This window comes from Pomacea canaliculata, linkage group LG5, assembly GCF_003073045.1.
Source record: "Pomacea canaliculata isolate SZHN2017 linkage group LG5, ASM307304v1, whole genome shotgun sequence".
In the NCBI taxonomy this organism is placed as follows: domain Eukaryota; kingdom Metazoa; phylum Mollusca; class Gastropoda; order Architaenioglossa; family Ampullariidae; genus Pomacea; species Pomacea canaliculata.
Genome location: NC_037594.1, coordinates 33,312,862 through 33,334,097, shown reverse-complemented (window position 1 = coordinate 33,334,097; position 21,236 = coordinate 33,312,862). Strand labels below are relative to the sequence as shown.

Below are 21,236 nucleotides of genomic sequence, written 5' to 3'. Positions count from 1 at the left end.
ATCATTGAGTTGATCGTAAACACAAGATTTCAGTCTGCTTTAAGGTTTTGTCGATCTTCACATCCATCGGATCAGAGTTACCCTATCATGCGTTTTATGACTTATGTCAGAAATGGTCAGGATTATTTTTATTTTCGGGAGAGGAGTAGTTGTCCTCCAATCGGTGTTAGGGGATGAAAATGAATTTTAGTATAGTAATGAGGTTCATTAATTGCACCATAAACAAGAGACAAATTAAAAGTCAGGTGACACCGAACAAAGTTCTTTATATTTCAAACTTCTTTTTTTGTGTTTAACGATGTTTTTGTGTTTGAGCATGCACTCTAGTGACCTGGCATGTTTTCCCCTTTCTTTCTTTCTTTCTTTCTTTCTTTCTTTCTTCCTTCCTTTCTTCCCTTCTTTCTTTTTCTTTCTTTCTGTTTTCCACCTTCATTTCTCACGGGGCTGGCTGCCAGAGTTGCTGAAAAATTTAACTTCATCCCACCGGTGACCACAAAGCTGCTTTAGTAAAGGGGAACAATGTAGACTTGAAGACTGGTGTTGATTGTCATGACCCAGCGCAGAAAAACAGATTCTTTCATCGACCGTCACTCCTGGTACCTACTCTCCTCAACATTTGAGTAATTTCATCAGTCCTATCCCCGCATTTACGATGGTATAAGCATTGCATAGAAAGTTATCTCTTTCTAAACAAAAAATATAAAACAAACAAGCAAACGACAACAACAAAAAATAGTAAAGTTTATGTCATCAGAAAAAGTGTAAAGGTCTGGTTATTAACATAAAAGTTAGTCTCTTTGAAGAGATCAGCTGCTGTTCAGAAGAAGGCTTCAGATGCCAGTTATGCGTGTCCCAGAGGAACTTTCTGCTCGATGCAATCCTGCCTTTGGAGAAAAAAAATTTCTAGCTTTAAGCTATTCAACTGCTGTCTGTACCCCTTTCCTTCGCCCGCTACTAATTACAGTGGAGCGGTCTAGAGCATCCCTCGTGGACATGAAACCCCGGTGGTTACCCTTTAGTGTCTCAGGTAATAATGTGTTGTAGCTCAGGGGCGGAGTACTGTCGAAGGGACCACATTCAATGACACACACTGATCTCCCTTGGAGGGTAATAATTGAGATGCGTCTTATACTGTATTTATTGTCGTATTATACTGTATTTATCTCAACGATTGAAAAATTTTCTACGTAACTGGAGAAAGCATCCTCAGAAAATAGTTTCCCTACATTGTTTTCTACTTTACCGAGACACGACAAACTGTTCCTTGGCGCTGCCATCTAAACTCAGTTTGAGGTGCCTGGCTGAGCAGAGAGTACTTTTGGTAGAAGCTCGGCTTTATGTGAAGACGCAGCCATGCAAGGACAATTGATTCCAAGGATAGTGTTTACATGCTTACGTCATTCGCCCCTAGTCCAATCCTGCTTCAGAAATGAGAAAGACAGTCGTGCAGACCCTAAACTATCTGTGCGACGAGGCGTGTGATTGGGGAATTGCTGCCAGAGTTGCATCCCGTCTTGTTGCCCTCCCCACTTCTCTCAGAAGATAAAGTATGTGATTTACGCGACATCAGTAACGTTAGCGAAGATGTGTTTGAGTACGTGCGCGCACGTGCGCGCGGACACACACATGTGAACCATCATACATTCATGAAGACCTAGACAATAAGTTTAAGTACTATGTTAGCTGTATGTACTTGTATATTAGTTACATTTACAGAGTGTTCACTTATAATAGTGGTTAAAGGTTTACCACACTGCAGAGTTCTATTGTTTTAGATAATTCGACTGAACTCAGAATGATAGTAACTTTCTGGTCCGCGTCGACTGCCCTCTTCTGATTTCGAGATACACTCCTAGAAACGTCTCCAGTGTACAAATCAATGCACATTGTGAAACAAATAACCCTGGATGAGTCTTTAAAAGATGATGAGATACATCGCTGGATGCAGTCATGACAATGTGAAGAAATCCAAGTTGATAATATAAGGGCTTTAGACACTTTTTAAATTAGCACATTCGTAAGTCTTTTACTGCTTTCAAAAATAGAATCTTTCTTGTTCTGTGGTAAGCCCAGAGATTTTGAAAAAAAGAACCCCGGAACAGCTTTAACGGAAAAAAAACTAGTATAAATGAAGATTTACTAGGTAAAGGCAAAATTAGCAAACATGTGCTACACACCACCCGCTCTTGCAAATGCACCAGCACGAAAACGAACTGCTATAGGTATGTGAGTTAACAAATGGCTGGTGACCTGGATGAACGCTTGGCTGGACAGACAGACGGATGGATGCAAGTTTAGATATTAGACACCTTTTTAGAAGACCTTTCATCTCATGGTCTTGGCAGAGGTCAGACTAGCTTAAGCAGTTTCATCCCTTGCCAAACGCTCGTAAATCTAGCCCCCTTCTGGAAGTATTCAATTAAAGAACATCATCTTCAAGACGCAATCAATTTCTCCGCAGTCCCAGACAGCTGTGATCGAGAAACTCGAAAGGAGTAAAAGTGTGATCGAAAGCAGTTTGAATGTGACCCCACAGGCCGCCACAGGAAAGGAACGATGTGCCAATCAAATCCGTGCTGATTGCCAAAGTACTCTCCAGTCCTTCCTTCCTTCACAAACTGTTTGAGGCAATTGTACAAACTTCTGTCTCATTACGTTTTTACGGCCAACCATCCGATCATCCTGCCATGCCTACCTAGCCATGAAAACGTCCTCTTCCGGTGAGACGCTATGTCACAGCTGCTCGCAATCGCAAAAGAAAACAAACTGATAAAAAGAGTAAGACGAGTATGTGGGGAAGTGTCAGATTAATAAAGTCAGTGACAATGAGACGGTATGTCTGCTCACTTTGCCAATAAGAAGGAGAAAAATTAGAGAAATGCCTCGCAGGTTTCACTCACCTACCCCATCCTAGGCCACAATGAGGCAGTTTTAAAGTAATATAACGTTTGCTAAAGAAAGAAAAAAAAGAGAATAAAAATGAGATGGAAGAGAAGGGACTAAACCCAAATTAATAAAATGAGGGTTATTTTTTAGATTTTGGGACAGGATGGGGGTGGGCGTTATTGCTTTTCTGTCAGGAGTCTTGATCTGAGGCATCTCGGCACGAGAACGTAGAACGCCGAATACTGGCAGTGAGGGACGCGAACACGGAGGGCAAGAGAACACTTTTTTCCACGCTCTTTGCTTTGACCCAAATGCTTGCTGAAATGAAATGAGGAGAGGGTAACGTGTAGGAGAGAGAGTGTGTGTATGGGCGCGCGCCTGGACACCTGTGTGAAAGTGTGTTTTCGGGCGCATTTACGTACGTGTATGTGTGTGTGTGAAATTTCTTTTTCTACTTGAGTATATTTGCTTGAGTAAATGAATGAGTGTGCGAATAGTTAAGAGGATTGCTAGGCATACACCCTGTTTGTCCTGATACAAACGTCAGTAGTTAATATACTGCAAATGACGGAGCCCAAACCAAAATGCAATGACACGGACTTCAGACCCACAGAAGGCATCCATTAAGACCTTCGTTGACGGGCGCATGCAGACACACCGAGCAACAGTTTACCAAAAGCAGCTCGTATGCAAGTGTAATAAATACGCATGCACTGCTGTGAGTCACGAATACGTGTTTACTGTCTAGCATGCATTTACAGAAAAACTCAAGTATCATTAGTATCGTTCGTACTAATAACAGAAAGTCTTTAGATTTCTTGCAGGCAAGGACAGTACGTGTAACTTTCATACCATTTGATCAACCTGAAAGAAGAAGGTTTTGCTCTGATATTTTAAACTTTGAAACTGCCCACAAAACGAACATTCACAAGGGCACTGACCTTATTGACCTGACAAGCCTACTTCTTGGACGACCTGCATAGATCCATACCTGGATTTCAAAAAAACAAACTGTATTGAGAACCTGAATTCTTGACATAAGACGCGAGGGAAAAAGTGGAAGAAAGAGAAGCATGCCAGCTTGACAGTGACGGAAAACTGTCTTCAATAGTCAGGTTTGTTATACAGAAATCGAACGTCAGGAAAAGCTAGCGAGAATGGAAAAAATAAATGGAAGGTAATTTTCCTGTTCGTTGGCTGTCATGAGGTTTGTTAAAATAGGTTTCCGGATACTGTGCAAGACTAGTCCCTTACTTAACAAACAAGACGGGGAACTCAGTGCCCGCGCGTGCTCGTGTGTGTGTGGTGAGGTTACAATAGCTTCTTGAAAACTAACATGCAATAAAACCAATTATTATGTAAATTAGTTATAGAATTATGGGGCCAGTCACACAACACATTATTACTGTAAACACTTTTAGGTCTTAAGCCTATCTATTTAATCAGTTTTATAGAAACGCAATACACAAAGAACTTGAAATTGTTTTAAAAAGAAGATAAATCTTTTAAAACCATACTTTTCTTCCATTAAGCACAAGCTTTTGAAAAAGCTTGTGCAACGCATGTGCATGGCACAGGAGTGAATTTTGAAAACGTAAGTTTGCGACTTTAAACAGTTTAAAGTTTTTAAAACATGTTGTGCAACTAGCTTCTAGTGTTTCAGTCGGCTTACTTAATAATTCTAACACAAATATTAGGGACAAATTTGTGAAATGGACAAGATATCTCACTTAGAGTACTAACATTTCTTAACTCTAAGGCAGTGTGTATTAGAGTTAGGGGTGAGTGGATAAAAAGATGAATCTGAAAGTAATCTTAAACTAAATAACAAGCAATTACTACGTAATACAACAGATGTAAATTTGCGAGTGAAAAAACACTGATATTCGACACATACGTCTGCGAAATTATCATAGAATTTATGGAGAGAAATGAATGCTCAAAATGTGCTTTAATCTGAAGTATAAAAGAGAGACATTGAGAAAATAAGGAAAACCAAAGAAAACAACACAGGGGCTTAAGTAAAGGCAAAAAAAATATGCAAGTAGTTGAGATGTTGCAAGATTAAAAATAACTATTTGTAATTATAAAAAAAAAACTCACCAGGACTCGAGCTAGTCTTTTTCTAGGACGCATTCGAGGTCCTATAATGAGTCCCCCGATAGATTTATTTAGTCACTAATGATGACACCGCAGACGTAGTCAACACGTAATCCAATCCCGGCAGTCAGGCTGGGGGTAGGATGTGGGTTTATGCTCAGTCACTCGCCGGAGATGTGAAACGTTTGTAGTAGTCGATCCTGATGGACACCATCACATGGCACGTGTAGATAGGCGGCACAGTCTGTGACGTCTGTAATGATTCACCTATGGTTTTATTTTCTTCTTTCTAGAGTTTTCTGACACCTTCTGACCCTTTCTAAAGTTGATTTTCTGACTCCCACACGTTGTCTCTGTCTCTCTCGCTCTCACCTGTACGTCTCAACTCACAGGGAGCAGAGTTTTCGGCGGGAAGATTAAAGAAACAGCACGTTATTTCAGTTCCTCACCTGTCTGTGGAGGAGGCAGCATATGCTACTTACTGCTGCTGCTGCTGAAAACAAAGAAAAACATGGCAGCGCGCAAACTACGGCGGGGGTGTGTGCAGCAGCCTATGGGTAGCCACTAACAGTTAGCAGACATGCACAGGAGAAAGCGGTTTTTCACGAGGAAATTGCCAGTCGGTGTTTCCTTGGCGACATAGCCCTAGTCTACTCTTCTTCTCCTTCATCCTTCTTCTTTCTTCTTGCCATCTCTCCTTTGCTGCTGGTTTTTAATGTGATTTCCCTTTTCTTGCATGTATACACGCATGCATGGATCAGAGTAAAAGTGTGTGTATGTGAGAGAGAAAAGTTTTGTAACATAAAGGGGGGATGTTGGTGACTGATCGTGAGCTTTTGTCATTCCTCAGAAACAATTTGCAAAATAAAATACCATCACCTTCTTTTTTAAGTTTTTCATTTCTTCGTTCTTTGTCTCCTCTTTTTCATTCACTCATTTAATCAAACAGTTAACATACCCTACTAAAACAGGGACATCACCCATCAAAGAAAAACCTTGAAACAAGAGAAAGCTTTATGCTGAGCATCGTTAAACCACTAACAAACCACGAGTGACAGACTTAGGTTCCTGTAGTTAATGTGGTCGAAAGACGTTTTCCCTTTTGGAAGCTAGACGTATCCTCGAATTAAGTCCCTTAATCTTGTACTGAGAGAGTAAATGCCAATAGACACGCAGGGTCCACGGTGCCGGTCGATAGAAGCTGGGGGTTGCTGAGGAAGGGGAGCTCATTTCGGATTTTCGTTTATCGAAAACAAAATTGCATAAAGCTGTGCACTAATTTTTTTTATTCAGATTCGTGATGATTTTCTTGTTTCTTTGTTTCACTCTTTCAGTTCCCTTTTCTTCATTTTTTTAAGTATCATACAAGCTTGTATGCGAATAAATACATTTTTTACACGTGCAGTGTGATTAATTCTTGAGCTGCTTCTTTGTTTAAGACAATTTTTTTTAGGAAAATCTAAATATTATAGGGACCTTGTTGCTTTCCCCACCTTGCCTTTTTTGTGAATATAGACTAGTCATTGACTTGTAGGTTGTAACTGCATATAAGCGTGCTGGAGCAATAAAACATGCGAAGCATATCCGGCATCTCGAGTTATTGCATGTGATTCTGTGCATATAGTTTTGGCAGTGTGCACTGTGCCAGCAGTGTTTACACAGTAAATACACATCCCTTCATACATCTCCCCGCTGTGATGCCAGGTGGTGCGACACATAATTCCGTATCATGTCTACTCGTAAAACATGCCTGACTTAAAACGCGGCAGTCAAAACAAGAAAAAGAAGAGGCTGGGTCTACCACTCCTATCCGTGGGATCCAGTCCCCATAGAAGTAGGTTGGAAAATCCACAGTGAGGTAGACAGTGGGGCCAAATTAGAAGCCCAATTGAGGAAAACACAGCAAGACAAGAAAGTTATGTAAAAAAAGCTGTTTTTCCAAGCAGTAAAAAATATTGTTTGTACATAGTTGCAGCATCGCTTGGCCAAGTCCAAGTCCATAAATTATTCAAAACCCTCAGAGAGAATTTAAAACAGCATAAGATACAAAAAAACGGGAAGCAAAGGGTACAACTTAATCCAGGGAAGATGAAACTTTAGTTCATACTAAAATAATGTCGCTCTCTAAATGAGACAAAGCTAAATCCTTTGTAAGCAGATTATATTTTAATTTCTAGTTCTTCCGTCTTATTATCGAGTCCAACTATGAAAGCCTGTTTTTACTTGAAAACTAATCCTATTACTCTAAAAGGTTGACATCGAATCAATACAAAATGCCAACACTAACAAAATCATAGAAAGTAAAAGATTAAAAGATCCACTTAAGTATGAGTTTGTTCAAGGAAGAAGAGAAATGGTTCTCATAATCTTATCCAACGACAAAAATGTTAGTTATAATGCCTGTTTATATGAATTGGAAATACGAAAAAGCTTTCTGTCTAAGCAAGACTTATTTTCACTAATTGATTCAGTGGCCCAGTGTTTCATTGATCTTTATTGTGTTACCCTTAACCTGTCACGTCTCACCGTCACCCGACAGTTCTAGCATCATTTCCTCTCAGGGTTCTATGAGCTTCTCCCCCCTCCCCGACATGTAGATAAAAAAGTAAACTACAGTATATTATGACTAGATGATCTAAAAATAAGCATACTTATGCATTCAGACTTACGTGTGTTTCGATTTTGTATAAAACCGACTTAAAGATGGTCTCAGAAACACATCTTATTTGCCAGGAGATCGTCTTTACGCAAAATTGTTTTCAGTTTTCGCTGTTTTCAATAATTGTCCGCACAGTAATTCTAAACACCCATCTGTATACATCGAATTTCCTGTTGCCCATGCACATACCCCAAACGGAAGTCACCAGGCATCATGCCAAGCGCAAGAACTTGGAAGTCTGAAAAGGGCTAAGGGATGGGGTAGACAACTTGTCGCACAATTTGTTAAGCTCGTAGCAATGTGGAGGGGGTCCCTCTAGATCCACTGATCAAGTTTTGACCAAAATTCTACTATATTCTCTCTTTCACTCACCTCTCTCTCTCACTCTCTCTGACTACCCCTGGACGTCGTATGGAGGCCGATAGTTGCGGAGTTAAACGTCGCTTATATTTAATTATCAATTTAACTGTCTTCTGGAATTAACTTTGCAGCTAGAGCTCTGGCGTGCACCTGACCCCTGCACTCACAGTCACATATTTTCCCTTTCCCTCGTCTTCTCGACCTCTGATAGCGCGCGTAGTCATCAAAAATCCGCTTCGCGTGACGTGACGTCAATAACGAGAGCATTAAGTCCCTTGCCTATGATTTCTTTCAAGTTCAAGAACTGCGCATTTTATGCAAGGATGATGCGGCATGCTAAGTCTAGCTTGAGGTTCAGTGCTGCTGCCATATTTTCTTTTTACTCAGAAATTCAACAGGCATCCTCTACTTGAAAAAAAGGAAAAGGAAAGCACAGAAATAGCCAGAAGGGATTTTTAAGACCCGCTGAGAACATATTTTGCTGCCACTAATTTATAATTTACGTGCAAAATGCAAGCAAGCCAGCAAACAACATCGTGTGTGTGGTGTAGTGTGGTGCGATGTGGTGCGGTGTGGTGGTTTTTGTTCTCTTTGTCCTTTTTCATTCGCATACTTTTCTTTCTGTTGTTCTCTATAGCTTTCCCTTTTCTCTTTTTTTAATCTCTCTTTGACATCGTCTTTCGTTTTTATCTCTCACACCACAGGGTTCGTATTGCTATGAGCGGTCTCTAGCTCAATGAATTGAGCGGCAAGGATCTGGTAGCAGCTTACACGTCTCAGCACTTCGAGGCTCGAGGCTCGCGACGGCGAAAAACGAATATGCAGACATTAGCATCAAAATAAAGTGAAAAAATGAAGTATTGATACACAAATAAGATAGACTTTTTGCCAAGCCGAGATAAAAAGGACAGCTTCACATCATCAGCTTAGGTACCGCAAATTTAATGTTTTCTGCAATGCTCAGATATAAATAAAGTGAGAACTTTTTTATGTCTATGAAAATTAAAATGAAACAAGTAAATGTTAAAAGATAACACGTGTTCCATATAAGTAAGAAAGGGGGAAATGTCATGTGATTCCTGTGATGATGGGATGACTAGTTTTTAGCTTAGAACTGCTCGGCATTTATCTGTGAGTAGGAAGCTACAGCACTTGGCAGCGAGCTACACACTAAATCATTGCCGCTCTGTACACTGCTCATAGCAATGGCACCGGTGCTCACATCAACATACACACTTTCTCTCTCCACTTTTCTCCCCCCTCTCTCTCTATCTTTATCTTACTATCTCTTTGTTTCTCGTATTTGACTTTCCAGCGAACAGATCCTAAGACGTTTTCTTGCAGTGATCAAAGTTTTAAAGTGCAAAACACACACACATACACACACACTGCATATACTATTTTACGTGCATTTACATACTTTGCTTCCTGCTCATCTACGTACAAGTAAACACAAGTACAAGCACATATATATGCACTCACGCGCGCGCGTACTCACACACACACATATTACAATTCCTTACAGAGTGACACTGAGGCATTCAAAGGTTCTGGACAGGGGTTTTTTTATTTTTTTCATGGGGTGGGCTGAGATTTTTACTTGATTGTAAAAAGTCAGTTAAAGAAAAACGAGAAGCCAGGTGTTGTACTTGTCTCACCTGCACTTAAGCTATGCAAGCCTAAGCTGAAACTTTTTATCTAGGGGCTGAAAAAAGCATTCGCATTTTGCTTCTATTTATCTGTTTTTCCGTCCCTATCCTTCTTGCTTTAGATCCATCGTTCATTCTCTCTCTCTCTCGGCGAGTAGGGGTGTGTGCATGCCACTGTGTATACAAATATCTGTTGTGTTTGTGTGTGCATGATTCTTGTAAAGAAGTGTTTTGTGCCAGGTTCTTCAATGACTGTGATTTGCACGTGTTAGCTAGTAATATGAAGTGAGTGTCCAAAGAAATTGTATGCACGGTCAACAGCTATGGACCTATCATCACAGTAGCTAGATGTAAACAGCGTGTCATATTCAGGAAACTAAAATAAAAATTACTTAGAGACGAAAACTACTGATGAGCTTTCCAGCCGCAGTTCAGAATTTGTCGGTAAACTTGAGCGCAGATAGAGAGACTGTGGCTTTGACGGCTTTGTGGAGTTTCTTCATTGGTTGACAGGACAGGGTTCAAAAGATTTTCCAGTCAAGAATCCGGCACAGAGTTTGTAAAGCTACTAAAGAAAGATGACCACTTTGAGTTTAAGAACAGGATGTCGAATACAAAGAGGACAGAGAAAGAAGGACATGCAAAATACACACATGGAAAAGTAAGGTTAATGCAAGCAAATGTGAGCCGTTAGCTGCATGTAGGTGTTTCTACATCATGCTACCCCCCCTTCTCCTCCCTTTTCCTTCACCCATCCAAACCAACCTTCAGTTTCTGTCTTCTTTTACCTTTCCATCTAACTGCTAATTGTGCCCGAGGTTTTGGAGGCTTAAAAGGTTTCAGCACAGTAAAAAGTTGCACATTAGTCTTTAACGATCAAATGAAGAGGCTGATTACCCCGCCTGCAGCTCCGTTATTGTCATTAGCGAAGCTGAAAATCTGCATATTTGTATATTTTTCTTTGCAGCAGGAACCCTACTCATGTGAGGCCTGACGTGAAAAATAAATGCGTGTTAATGGGCATGGAAACGAATCTGAAATATGTATCACTGCATGATGAATTTCACGAGCAGAAGGTTCAACTTTTATGATTAAAAAGATTTTGCTGAAGGTGTTTAGACTTGTCAGACTTGTCATCTATTTTTTTTTAGAATTTATTCAAAATGATTTCTTGTCATATTGTTTGTTTCAATTTTTGTTTTATCTGGTTGCCTGCTTCTCTTTTGACTTTCTGTATATTTGTGAGTAAACCTGTCAGTTTCTTTCTGAAGTCGCCATGTGAACTCTATGAATCTGATCAGTCATTATGGAAAAATTTTACTGATGAATTTGTTGTAGTACCAATAACAAATTAATAATATACATAGAGTTATAACGTAATGTAGTCAGAAATTGAAGTTGCGTGTTTTTTCCAAAACTCTAAGCCTAAGCAGATTACAATTTTGCTCGGGGAATTTCATTGATTGCCTGTGAACTTTAGCATGCAGTACAAAATTGTAACTCTAGCATTTTTGCAATTTTGAGGATACACTTCCAGCCTTTCTTTCTGCAACTCTGTCCTCCTATTTTTCCTTCTAAGTTGTTTCGTTTCTCTAAAGAGAAGCTGCTGACTGTCCCTAGGATTAACTTAAAGACTATAGGTAAGCGTATGTTTCAAATTTTCAACCAGACATGCATCATTATTGTCATCATTTAAGCAGCAACTGAAGACACATTTCTTCCTTTGTACTTCTGAGTAAAAGTATGGACTTGGTATTATTTATTATGCAAAATCTTGCTGACTTATTTTTATTATCTTAGTGTGTTTTTTTCAGAGCCATTAGGAAACAACGCTGTATAAAATCATCATCGTCGTCGTCGTCATCGTCATCGTCATCATCATCATCATCATCATCATCATCATCATCATCATCATCATCATCATCATCAATGTCTATCCATTTGCTATTGAAACAGCCATAGTTACAAATTAATAATATCGTATATTAATATGCCAATCTGTCCATAGCTTTTCGCCTCTGCGTCGTCTACTTTGAGTTTCCCTTCATGCTTGTCTGCCTTTTGGCTGACTGCCAATGCTTTGTCAACAAATTTTATTATGCACTTCATTTTTCACCTGTTCCGTCTCTCACCCAGTAAATTCTAGACAAGCATATTAGTATGAAAGAAGCTTTCGTCGCTATTAATTCAGAAGCGATTTCGCGATAGCCTAGCAGTCCTGAACAAGAATAAAAGCTTAAAGAAAGAAATGTATCCTTAATTTATCACCGATGGTTGGAAATACAGCTTATGGAGAGATTTGTAAGTGGTGTGTAAGTTGATTTCACTAAACTTAGATTACAGGAACCAACCGAACATGAAATAATTAAACAAACAAAGAGGGAGAAAGTAAGGCGTAAAAATAACCAGAAAAACCGAGCTCATAATGCCCCAGGCTAAAGGTGTCATTATCAAGGTATTCAGAAGGCATGGCTAACCCTGACCGTTTATAGAAGACGTAAGGGTAGGAAGGGGGTAAACAAAGAAAATAGAATGTTTTCAAGGTGGTCTTAGTGGTGAACGGAGTAATATTTCATGTCTAGCTGCTGCCGAGTACTTAAGACTAATTGCCAGTCGATCGATGCTTGGCTGCGACACCAGGACTGTGCTCACAGAACTCGATCTCCCCGTGGACTTCTGCAGCCAGTCTTGTCTTTCGTGTGGAGGGATACCACCATTACCTAAACGCATTTCTCCTACAGATGATGTCATTCGGGAGTTTTAAGGAACTTTCAAAAATCGGAGAATCACCTCTATAGTCCATTACTCAATGTCAGTAAGACGTTATTTTAACCCTCGTATGTGGGAATCAGTTACAACGTTTCAGAGGTCTAGAAGTCAGACAGGACCATATTCTCCCCTATCTACTCATTTGCTACGAAATCAGAATTCTTGTTTAACTTCAGTCCTTACGTGCATTTCTGAGCTCTTTATCTGAGGTGGGACAACATTAAAATATTCAGTGTTGTCTCTGGAATAAGATAATGGTTTTCACAGCCCAGCATTAGGAACCAAAAAAGATTGTATACAATCACAGGCGCGCTTTTACCTGAGCTACTGAAAGTCATTTTATTAAGTTTGAATTCTCATTAATCTGGGCTGCTTACAATTCTTATTATGCTAGGCTGATGAGAATCATTAACTGCCAGGTCTGCAGAAGGAGCATATGCAAGGGAGATGGTCACATTATGGATATCAGTGAAAGTTTTGAGTTGGACAATTTCCCTCAGCCTTCATAAGTACCAAGGTTCTCCCGAGAGCATCAATATGCTCCATACGAGATCAAACACAACTCTGCTAAGCACTACTCCAGTGGATGGAACGGATGTAACCACGTGTGAAATTCGAGAAAATATACGCAAGCGCGCGCGCACACACACACTGAAAAGAGAGAGAACACGAACGAGTTAGCCAACATCTCAAGCAAGTTCCTAGGACTGTGTAGAGAGTTGAAAGTCTCTTACATTCCGATGAGTTGTTGTATCGCGATATGCAATATTAGAATCTTTTTTATTTCTTACTGCTTCCCTAGAGAGTCGTGCCTTTTTAACATCAAAAGAATTGGCTCTTTCAAAATGTTTTTGTTTTTGTTTTGTTTTTTAATTTTTTTTTTTTTATTTATTTATTTTTTTTTTTTTTTTTTTTTTTTTTTTTTGCATTGTAGTCAGACGACGTGTCACTAAGGGAATTAGACATTCATGTAATTGGTTTCTTATTTCTTACTAAAAGAGGTCACTTGTTCGAAACAACCCCACTTAACTGAAATTACAAAAACGTCCTTCTTCGACCACCTTCTCCAGTGCTGTGTAAAATTATGTTTACAAGGAAAGGGTGAATTCAGTCAAGGTCAATAGACAAGCTGTGGTGTTTATCGAAAGAAGATCCCTGTTTTTGAGAAGTGCCGATTCATTTTACTTAGACCAAAGAATGTGCCTTTAACATCATGGTAGCTTTACTAAATCCATGAGATGAGCCAAATGTGTTTAAAGTGTGGTGAATGTGTTTCATTTTTCGACCTTCACACTAAGCGAAGTAAAAATAGTCTGGAGACAATGAATGGAGGTGCTGCTACAAAAACTGACAGCAATTCACCTTCATCAGGAGCGATGCTGACAGAACAAAAACATCTTACGTATATCCTTTGATTTTGTCAGAACAGGTAGATGGCACTGACAGTAAGCACTTACAACAAATGTTACAACATTTGTAGTTTAGTAGAATTAGTGAAACGAAACAACGACTATTTATAGTGACGTAGCAGTGTTTAACACATTTGATGGTAGAAGCGCGAGTATTGGACATTACCACAACTGAAGGATTCTCACAACATAATACATCCCACGCCTACAATGACAGGAAGTGATTAGTTTCATTATGGACGTCTCGCCAACAGTAGCATGGGGTTGATTAATCCAATATGATGGAATGTCTCCAGATTCAAGATGTCTTCTTATTGACAAACGCCTTAATAATAGAAAATAAAATCAACGGCATTTGCAATCACCCTTCAAAGACACACGAGAAGGTAACAGAGAGGAAGCGAGTGGAGAACGATCAAAGAAGTGTGTGTGTATTCCTTGCTGTATTGTTACCGTCATGCATTTTGCTTATATTTGTTAAGTCTCATGTTCATCAGTGATTGATATTCCACGAGTCTCAGGAAGAACAGTTCACATATTAAAGCACATTTCTCCAGAATTCCTCTCTGCATAGCTACTTCCTTGCACCTACAGGAAAAGACATTTTGCGATTCCCCATGTGCTCCCACGAGTTACTTTTCCCCCGCACGTCTGCAGTAAAACGTTTATCCTTCTCGGCTCCAGGCACAAGGGTGTTTGGAGTAGGGGTTCAAGAGTGCTACGTTGTCAGGTTGCGGTTATCTACCTCGAGGTTTTATGACCTCTAGTGCAAACAACTCAGCCACTAAAAGAAAAAGAAGACGTGGAACGACATTAAAAGGAAGTAGAAGGGAGACAAACTTGCAAAAAGTTACTAAACCTGCTTGTGCTGGCCAGCAGCGGAGTTAACCATGATGATGATGATGATGATGATGATGATGATGATGATGATGATGATGATGATGATGATGATGATGATGATGATGATGATGATGATGATGATGATGATTTCTTTGCACACAGCTTATGTGGTGTCATGGCTGTCTTGTGCAGTTGTCTTGCAATGTTTCCTCATAAAAATCACATCATTGCGACGTCTGCTTTGTGCAAGCATGGTTTTGGAGACCTATATTTCATCCTTTGGCAAAGTTTGTTTCTCTAGTTTCCCAAGCGTCAAAAGGCTTAATGAATCATCACAATAAGAATGTAGCAAAGGAAACTAGTGAGCTTATTTACAACTATATTTTTATGAAACCCGTTTGACTCGATCACAAGTTTAAATAGAAAGCCTAGATAATGAAAAAAAATTAAAGTACAAAATAGTGGAACTTAAAAGTCAATGTAGTTTTAACTAATTATTTTGCTTTATTATTGTATTACAATCTGCGTGTCCTGCAGGGAAAAGGAATTTCCAAAATTTTAGGGGGATAAGTATAGAATGAGATATTTGAAATACTTTATGTCCAAAACGGAATAAAATCCCAACCTTCGTGATTAAATTCTTGTTAACCAAAAAATTTGTTCAGCTTGATTCTGTATCTGACAAAAATTTTTACACGAAAGTCACTAAAATTAAATAAGTTCACATGGTAACATTTTAACGATAATTAATAAAATCTTTGCAGGCGCTTATTTGAAGGAATTAAGCGTCATACTTTGAAATAATTTCGGGCACAGCTTGAGGAGAGTCACTGACCATGTAAAAGCGGATGACAGAATCAACTAAACCTTTATAAATGAACCAAAAAAAAGTTAACACTGCAATACAGAAATCATTCCAAACTTGATTTTTTACTAAAAATCGTATTAACGTTAGGCGCAATCTAGCTTTTATTTAGAGAACCCGCCATATTAGCAAAATGAAAACGAATTTCGGAAAGGGAAGTTAGTCGTCGAGTCGCAGGCTTGACTCCAGTCGTGAAGACGGAGAAGCTTTAACTTCCGCTCTGTGGGACCTCAAGGCCAGTGTTTGGATGAAGCGTTAATCGCCTTGTACCTCATCAGACAGCCGGGAGAAAGTTAAACAAAACTGGGAGGTTTGCCTTGTCGCAGACGCAGGACAGTTTGGTCAGTGTCCGGCCGGCCGAGGTGAGTCCTCCTTCTGTCTGTCCAAGTACGTGGTTCTTGGAGACGCCATATTGCATCGAGTCCGCATTTGCCAGGGGCACACAAGCGAGGTGCCCGCCGCCACCGCCCTCGCAAGCTTCCATTACGTTCAGGGCCCAGCTGGAAGCGTCTGGAAAAAGGGCTGCCTCGCTCGCCGCTTATTTAGTTATGTCCCTTAGGTGTGTGAGACTGTTCGCGCTGATTAGATCGAAGGGAGCTAACTCTATGGGTACACACATTCTGTAGTGGCGGGAGGCGGACGCTGGGGGAAGAGTGAAGGCGAAAGTTTGTGAAGATCGATGTCTCCAGAAGAATGAGGAACGCACAAAGCCGAATCTCGGGGAGTCTTTGTCACGACTGTCCTCCCGGTGTTGTATTTATTTCAGCTTTATATCATCCTCATCATCATCCTCATCATCATCATCATCATCATCATCATCATCATCATCATCATCATCATTTTTTTTTTTCTTCTTCTCGCTGTGTTTTTGCTCTTTGTTGTTTTTCACTAGTCATTTCGTTATACCATCTACAGCCCGTCATCCATGTTGTCGGTAGTCGAAGCCATTCTGTTGTAGAGACTGTTCAGCATGAATACAGGTAGACTATTATTATTGGTACATTACTAGAAATATCCTTAGTAACAACGTAATGTTACACTGAAAATATTCGTCTGACGTTTGCTTTACTAAAAACAAAAATCCTCTTATAAGTAGTTAAGAAAATTTTTTGCTAAGACTGATTGGTATCTGACTGCCAACCAGTTAAAGAAAGACAAAACGAAAATTGAAGAAAGAAAATGTAATAGCATGAGCAGATGATACGGATTTTTTAAGTGAACGAGACAGCAAAGTGTGAGCATTGTGTTTGTGTGTGTGTCCTAATTTATTTGAAGAGTGAATTCTTTTTGTCTGTCTGTTATAGTTTTTTATTGCAATGTATGTCTGTTTAAGTATGTTTAAGTACGATTGTCTATTTTTGTATGTTTATTTGTCTGATTGAACATTTTTGTTTGTCTGTTTTATAAATTGCAAAACATTCTAGAGTCTAGACTGACGGCCAGTCTTACATAAATGATTTTGGTTGGCTCTTAGGAGTTGACACTTTGATACGAGACCACACTCTTTTTCTGTGAGGACATCTCAAACTGCGTCTTCCAAGAAAGCTGCTGTACGTGTGATTTTTTAAGTTTGTTAACTGAATGATGTTTAAAATACCAGATGATAAATTACTATATGAGAGCTACAGACACCTGCGTCGTTAGAAGCTACCCCGGAGAGAACGTGTAGCCCTAGAGTTAGAGCTTGTTTACTGAAGTTCCCACAGAGACGTCCTTGGAGGGAATGCCATTGCTGTATTACTCTGTCTCAAACTATGTCAGCCCCACAGAGATGAGGTCAGGATTATTGTGTGTATTCATTGTTCCTGCGGTCCCTCGGCAGACGACGACAGGAAATTCGTTGAACTTGAGGCACATTCTTCCTTTCCTTGCTACGTCTTCAGGGTTAAGGTCAGTGAGCCTGTTTCTAGCAGAATTTGTTGTGTTGTTGTTGTTCATTACAACACTGTTTTTCGGTAAGAATTAACTTGTGTGAATGACTTTGTTTTTGAGTTCTTTTGGATATGCAGCAATTCAGTTAAAAGGCTTTCTATTAAAGGTTTACGCATATCATGTTTTCATGTCCTTTTTGAGAGTTAAATGAAAATTTTGAAAGAAGTTATTTGTTTAAAGCCAGAAAGGGTCTGGTAAAGATAAACTTTTTATTTTTTGTTGTTGTACCATGGGAAAACATGAAAGTGTCTGTGAGAAGTTGATAGTGCGCTTAGGTCGAGCCGAACTTACTTCTCATAGCTGATTCGACTGACTAATCTCAAGTTTCAAACTGTCTCAGAGATCGGAATCTATGGTAGACGGGTAGAGTTCAAGGTTTTCATTAGGTCCCACCCTACCATTTCTCTTAAAGGCACCTAACAGATCAAACCTACCCCCTACTTCCAATGAACACTCCCGAGTTTGCCCCAGCCCAGCCGCTCGCTATCCAATCGATGGATCGTAATTATAGAGCTATCGTCGGCACTTTGCCTTTGATGGCCGAAGGTCAGACACAAGGCTAGATGTTTAGATTGCGCCCACAGGTCCATCCCCTTTGGTGACTGTTTAGGTTTTAGCAATATTTATGGCGGTTCATGGGTGAAGGGCCACACGCTGCGTCATCGCGCTCTCCTTGCTTCACTGATTTCCATGGGGACCTGACCTTGGGTGTCGAATAACCATCCCCTGGCTTAAGTTCTGTAAAACTTTTCCCCTCCGCGCAGCTCTCTTTACAAACGTTCTCCTGAATCAATTCTAGTATATGTAAAGACATATGCCTGATTCTTTTACTATACAAATTTTTCAGCATTCACTTTTCAACTTAGTTTTCTGTCTTCTTTCATAAATAATGGGGTTTTTTTCTTGTTCCCTTCCTGCACAAACTTTCCCTTAGCTCCTGTCCTGTACAAACGTACCTCTGGATCACTTCATATAAACTTTCATGTATTTCCCTGGTTCTCTTTTAACACAAACATTCCAAACTTCGTTTGGTGCAGCTGGAGGACCTTTATACTTGCTTAAATGTCAAAAGTGCATTAAACAAACAGGAAACATGAACCTGGTGAACGCCGAAGATTCGAACACAATGACAGGAAGGCCGACGGCGTCCTGAGCTATTCGCATGTCTGACACGGTTTGCTCAATCCACGAGATGGTTAAGATCAGATTTCGAGCTTAGCTTTCAATGCATTTTTGAGACGTTGAGCACGTGGACCAGGATATTAGTTTTCGTTTTGCATTCATCGAATGCTAAAGTCATGCAGGATCTCGCAACGTTTTGCTAAAACTGAGGGGAAAACCCCAAAGATTAAGAAGGAAGAAATGAATGAATGAACAAAAATGCCATGTTTCTTGATACCCACGACTCTGCATGAAGCCCGAGTTCTATGCGTCTGATGATGCTAGAAGAATATGTCATCTTACAGACTGTGATCTGCCTGGGTGTTCAGGAGATGATGCAAGTAGCCAAAATATTTTATCTTGCCCCTGATAGTAAGGAGGTTTGCTGGAGACATTAGTAGGGGTAGTACTAAAGGTGATACCGGTGTGCATAGTTTCAAAAAATTTATTTCTCTCTGTATTATAGTTTGTATATTTGTGCTGATTATAGTAGAAGTATATCTTTCATTTTCATATTTTTGATAAATGCACATACATAAAAATACACGCACACATTAATAAAAAATCTATAGGACAATGTGTCGCACTTATTCACTGCATGTATATTTGGATGGATTGGGTGCTGGCGAGACAAAATAGAGAAAATAAGTCTATTTAATGTTTTTATTAGCTTAAAGTGATCATTTTGTTTTGCTTTAGATATGCAAGTCTCAGAAAGAAAAGGGTCTTTTTAAAGGACATTAAAGGAGAGTTATTAATAACTATTTGCGTTTCTGACCGATGACATTGCAAGCGAATCCAGCATTGACGAAGCCACTTAAAGGGGAAGTTTATACAAGCTCTCGAACCAGATTTATTTTGGTCGGCAACAAAGCGATATTAGCGAAGGTCTGCATTACTGAGCGGCATATTTCATGCAACCCGCTGGCGCCAGTAGTGATCTGGTGGGTCAGTGATCTTCAACAGTAGTGACCCAACGTGATTCCTGTTTCCTTTCGGTCCCTCGCTAACACGTGACGCAGAAGGCTAAGCATTCTGCTCCATGAATATTCATCCGCGATCGTGTCGCCGCTCCTTTAAACGTGGGGTGCATCACCTCTGTGCGGCCGAATGTTGCCGTCGCCTGTCATGAGCGACCCACGTCTGTTCAGTAACCGTCGTCCGTCTCATGACCCCCTTCCGTTCGACCTCATTACGTTCTTCTCATCCTCCCAGCTCCCTCCCTACCTTCGATTATTCAGCTCTGCCTTTTGTTAGTGGGTGTCAGTAATGACCGCAAAAGCTTCTGAATAATGCTATCGATTGGCTGAACTTGGACAAAGAACTCGCGATATTCCAGGGTTTTTTGTGAAAAATGGTGGCACAAAACATCTGGTATTTTGAGTTTGCAAAACATATTATCTTATCTCCAAATTCTGCAGAACAAGTTTTAAGTGGACTAATATAGCACAGTCATAGCGTCCCTGCAAATCACGGAATAAAATGTTTAGCATTCGTCATATCTCTGAAACGAATGAATATAATGCATACTTTGTTCTAGACAAAGATAATACTACAGATATAAACCTTCAACTTACTCTTGTGGCCACGATATAATAATAACGTATAACAAGCCAACAAAAAGCACAAAATCTGAAAGGTGATATTTCTCCTTCACACATTTTCTTTTAAAACACACACACACACACACAAGCGCGCACCCTCATTGAATGTCTTTGGACAACAATGTAGAGCTAAAAAATGTGTAACTCCCCACAATCAATTTTTTTAGATGTAACGCAAAAAAAAAAAATAATAATAATGGCCACAGTCTTCTTCCATGCAGCTATGACTTCTAAAAAAATAAATGTTGTCTGCTAAGATTTCTTCACATCCTTTTGTCTCTTAAGCACCGAGGGCTCTTCTTAAGAGGTTGCCATGTGAAATCTAAATTAAATATTGAAAACGAGGGCATTTCCTGATGAGACAAATGCCTAGTGCAGCGGTTCTCAACCTTTTACTTGTGACGCCCCCCTGACGAACAAAGGTACGTCAACGCGCGCCCCCTTAGCCAGCAATGTAAGCTAATTTCACTAATACAGGTATAAGAAACTTTAAAAAATGACCACTTTCGCGCCCCCCTTGTAAGCACTTCGCGCCCCCGCGCCCCACAGGTTGAGAACCGCTGGCCTAGTGGGACATATTATTTTTAATGATGAGATAGAAATTAGTTTAATATTCAAACTCTATATGAATACCTCCATTTTGTTCTCAAGATTTTCACCTACAGATATTATCTTAGGCAAAGGTAGGTCAAAACCTTGACGTCACGCTTATATACTATACGCTAATTACTTTAATTATACTCCTCTATAATCTTGATTTGAGTGTTGATGATGTCTTTTTGAGTATGGTGATAATGATAGGCGTTTGTCTCGTAAACAGAAGAGGTAAAGGATATTCACTCTGATGTTGGAAAACAGCATCTTATTGTCCATTTAGCTTTACCCAGTCATTTAAAAAATAACACCCGTTAAATTTTCAAAAAAAAAAACAACTGTAGACCATAGTATCGCTTATCTGTATCACATATGCAAATATGGTATAATTAGTTTATATCTGCATTT

At 39.7% G+C, this 21,236-nt stretch overlaps 1 protein-coding gene across 4 annotated transcripts in view; it reads right to left on the bottom strand.

The window, feature by feature from the left end:
• LOC112563702 (endothelin-converting enzyme 1-like) overlaps window positions 1–21,236 on the bottom strand; it is a 129,338-nt gene that overhangs the window by 86,107 nt on the left and 21,995 nt on the right. Inside the window, exons 1-2 of one of the 4 annotated variants that reach the window (XM_025237957.1) lie at window positions 4,990–5,647; window positions 3,837–3,877 (exon numbers count right to left, since the gene is read on the bottom strand). The exons of 2 other annotated variants lie outside the window; for them this stretch is intronic. In XM_025237957.1, coding sequence (XP_025093742.1) covers window positions 3,837–3,877; window positions 4,990–5,022 — 74 coding nt within the window. In that variant the 5' untranslated portion in view covers window positions 5,023–5,647. Of the gene's footprint in view, window positions 1–3,836; window positions 3,878–4,989; window positions 5,648–21,236 lie in introns of those variants that run through there. One more of the 4 variants, XM_025237962.1, reaches the window with a different exon arrangement.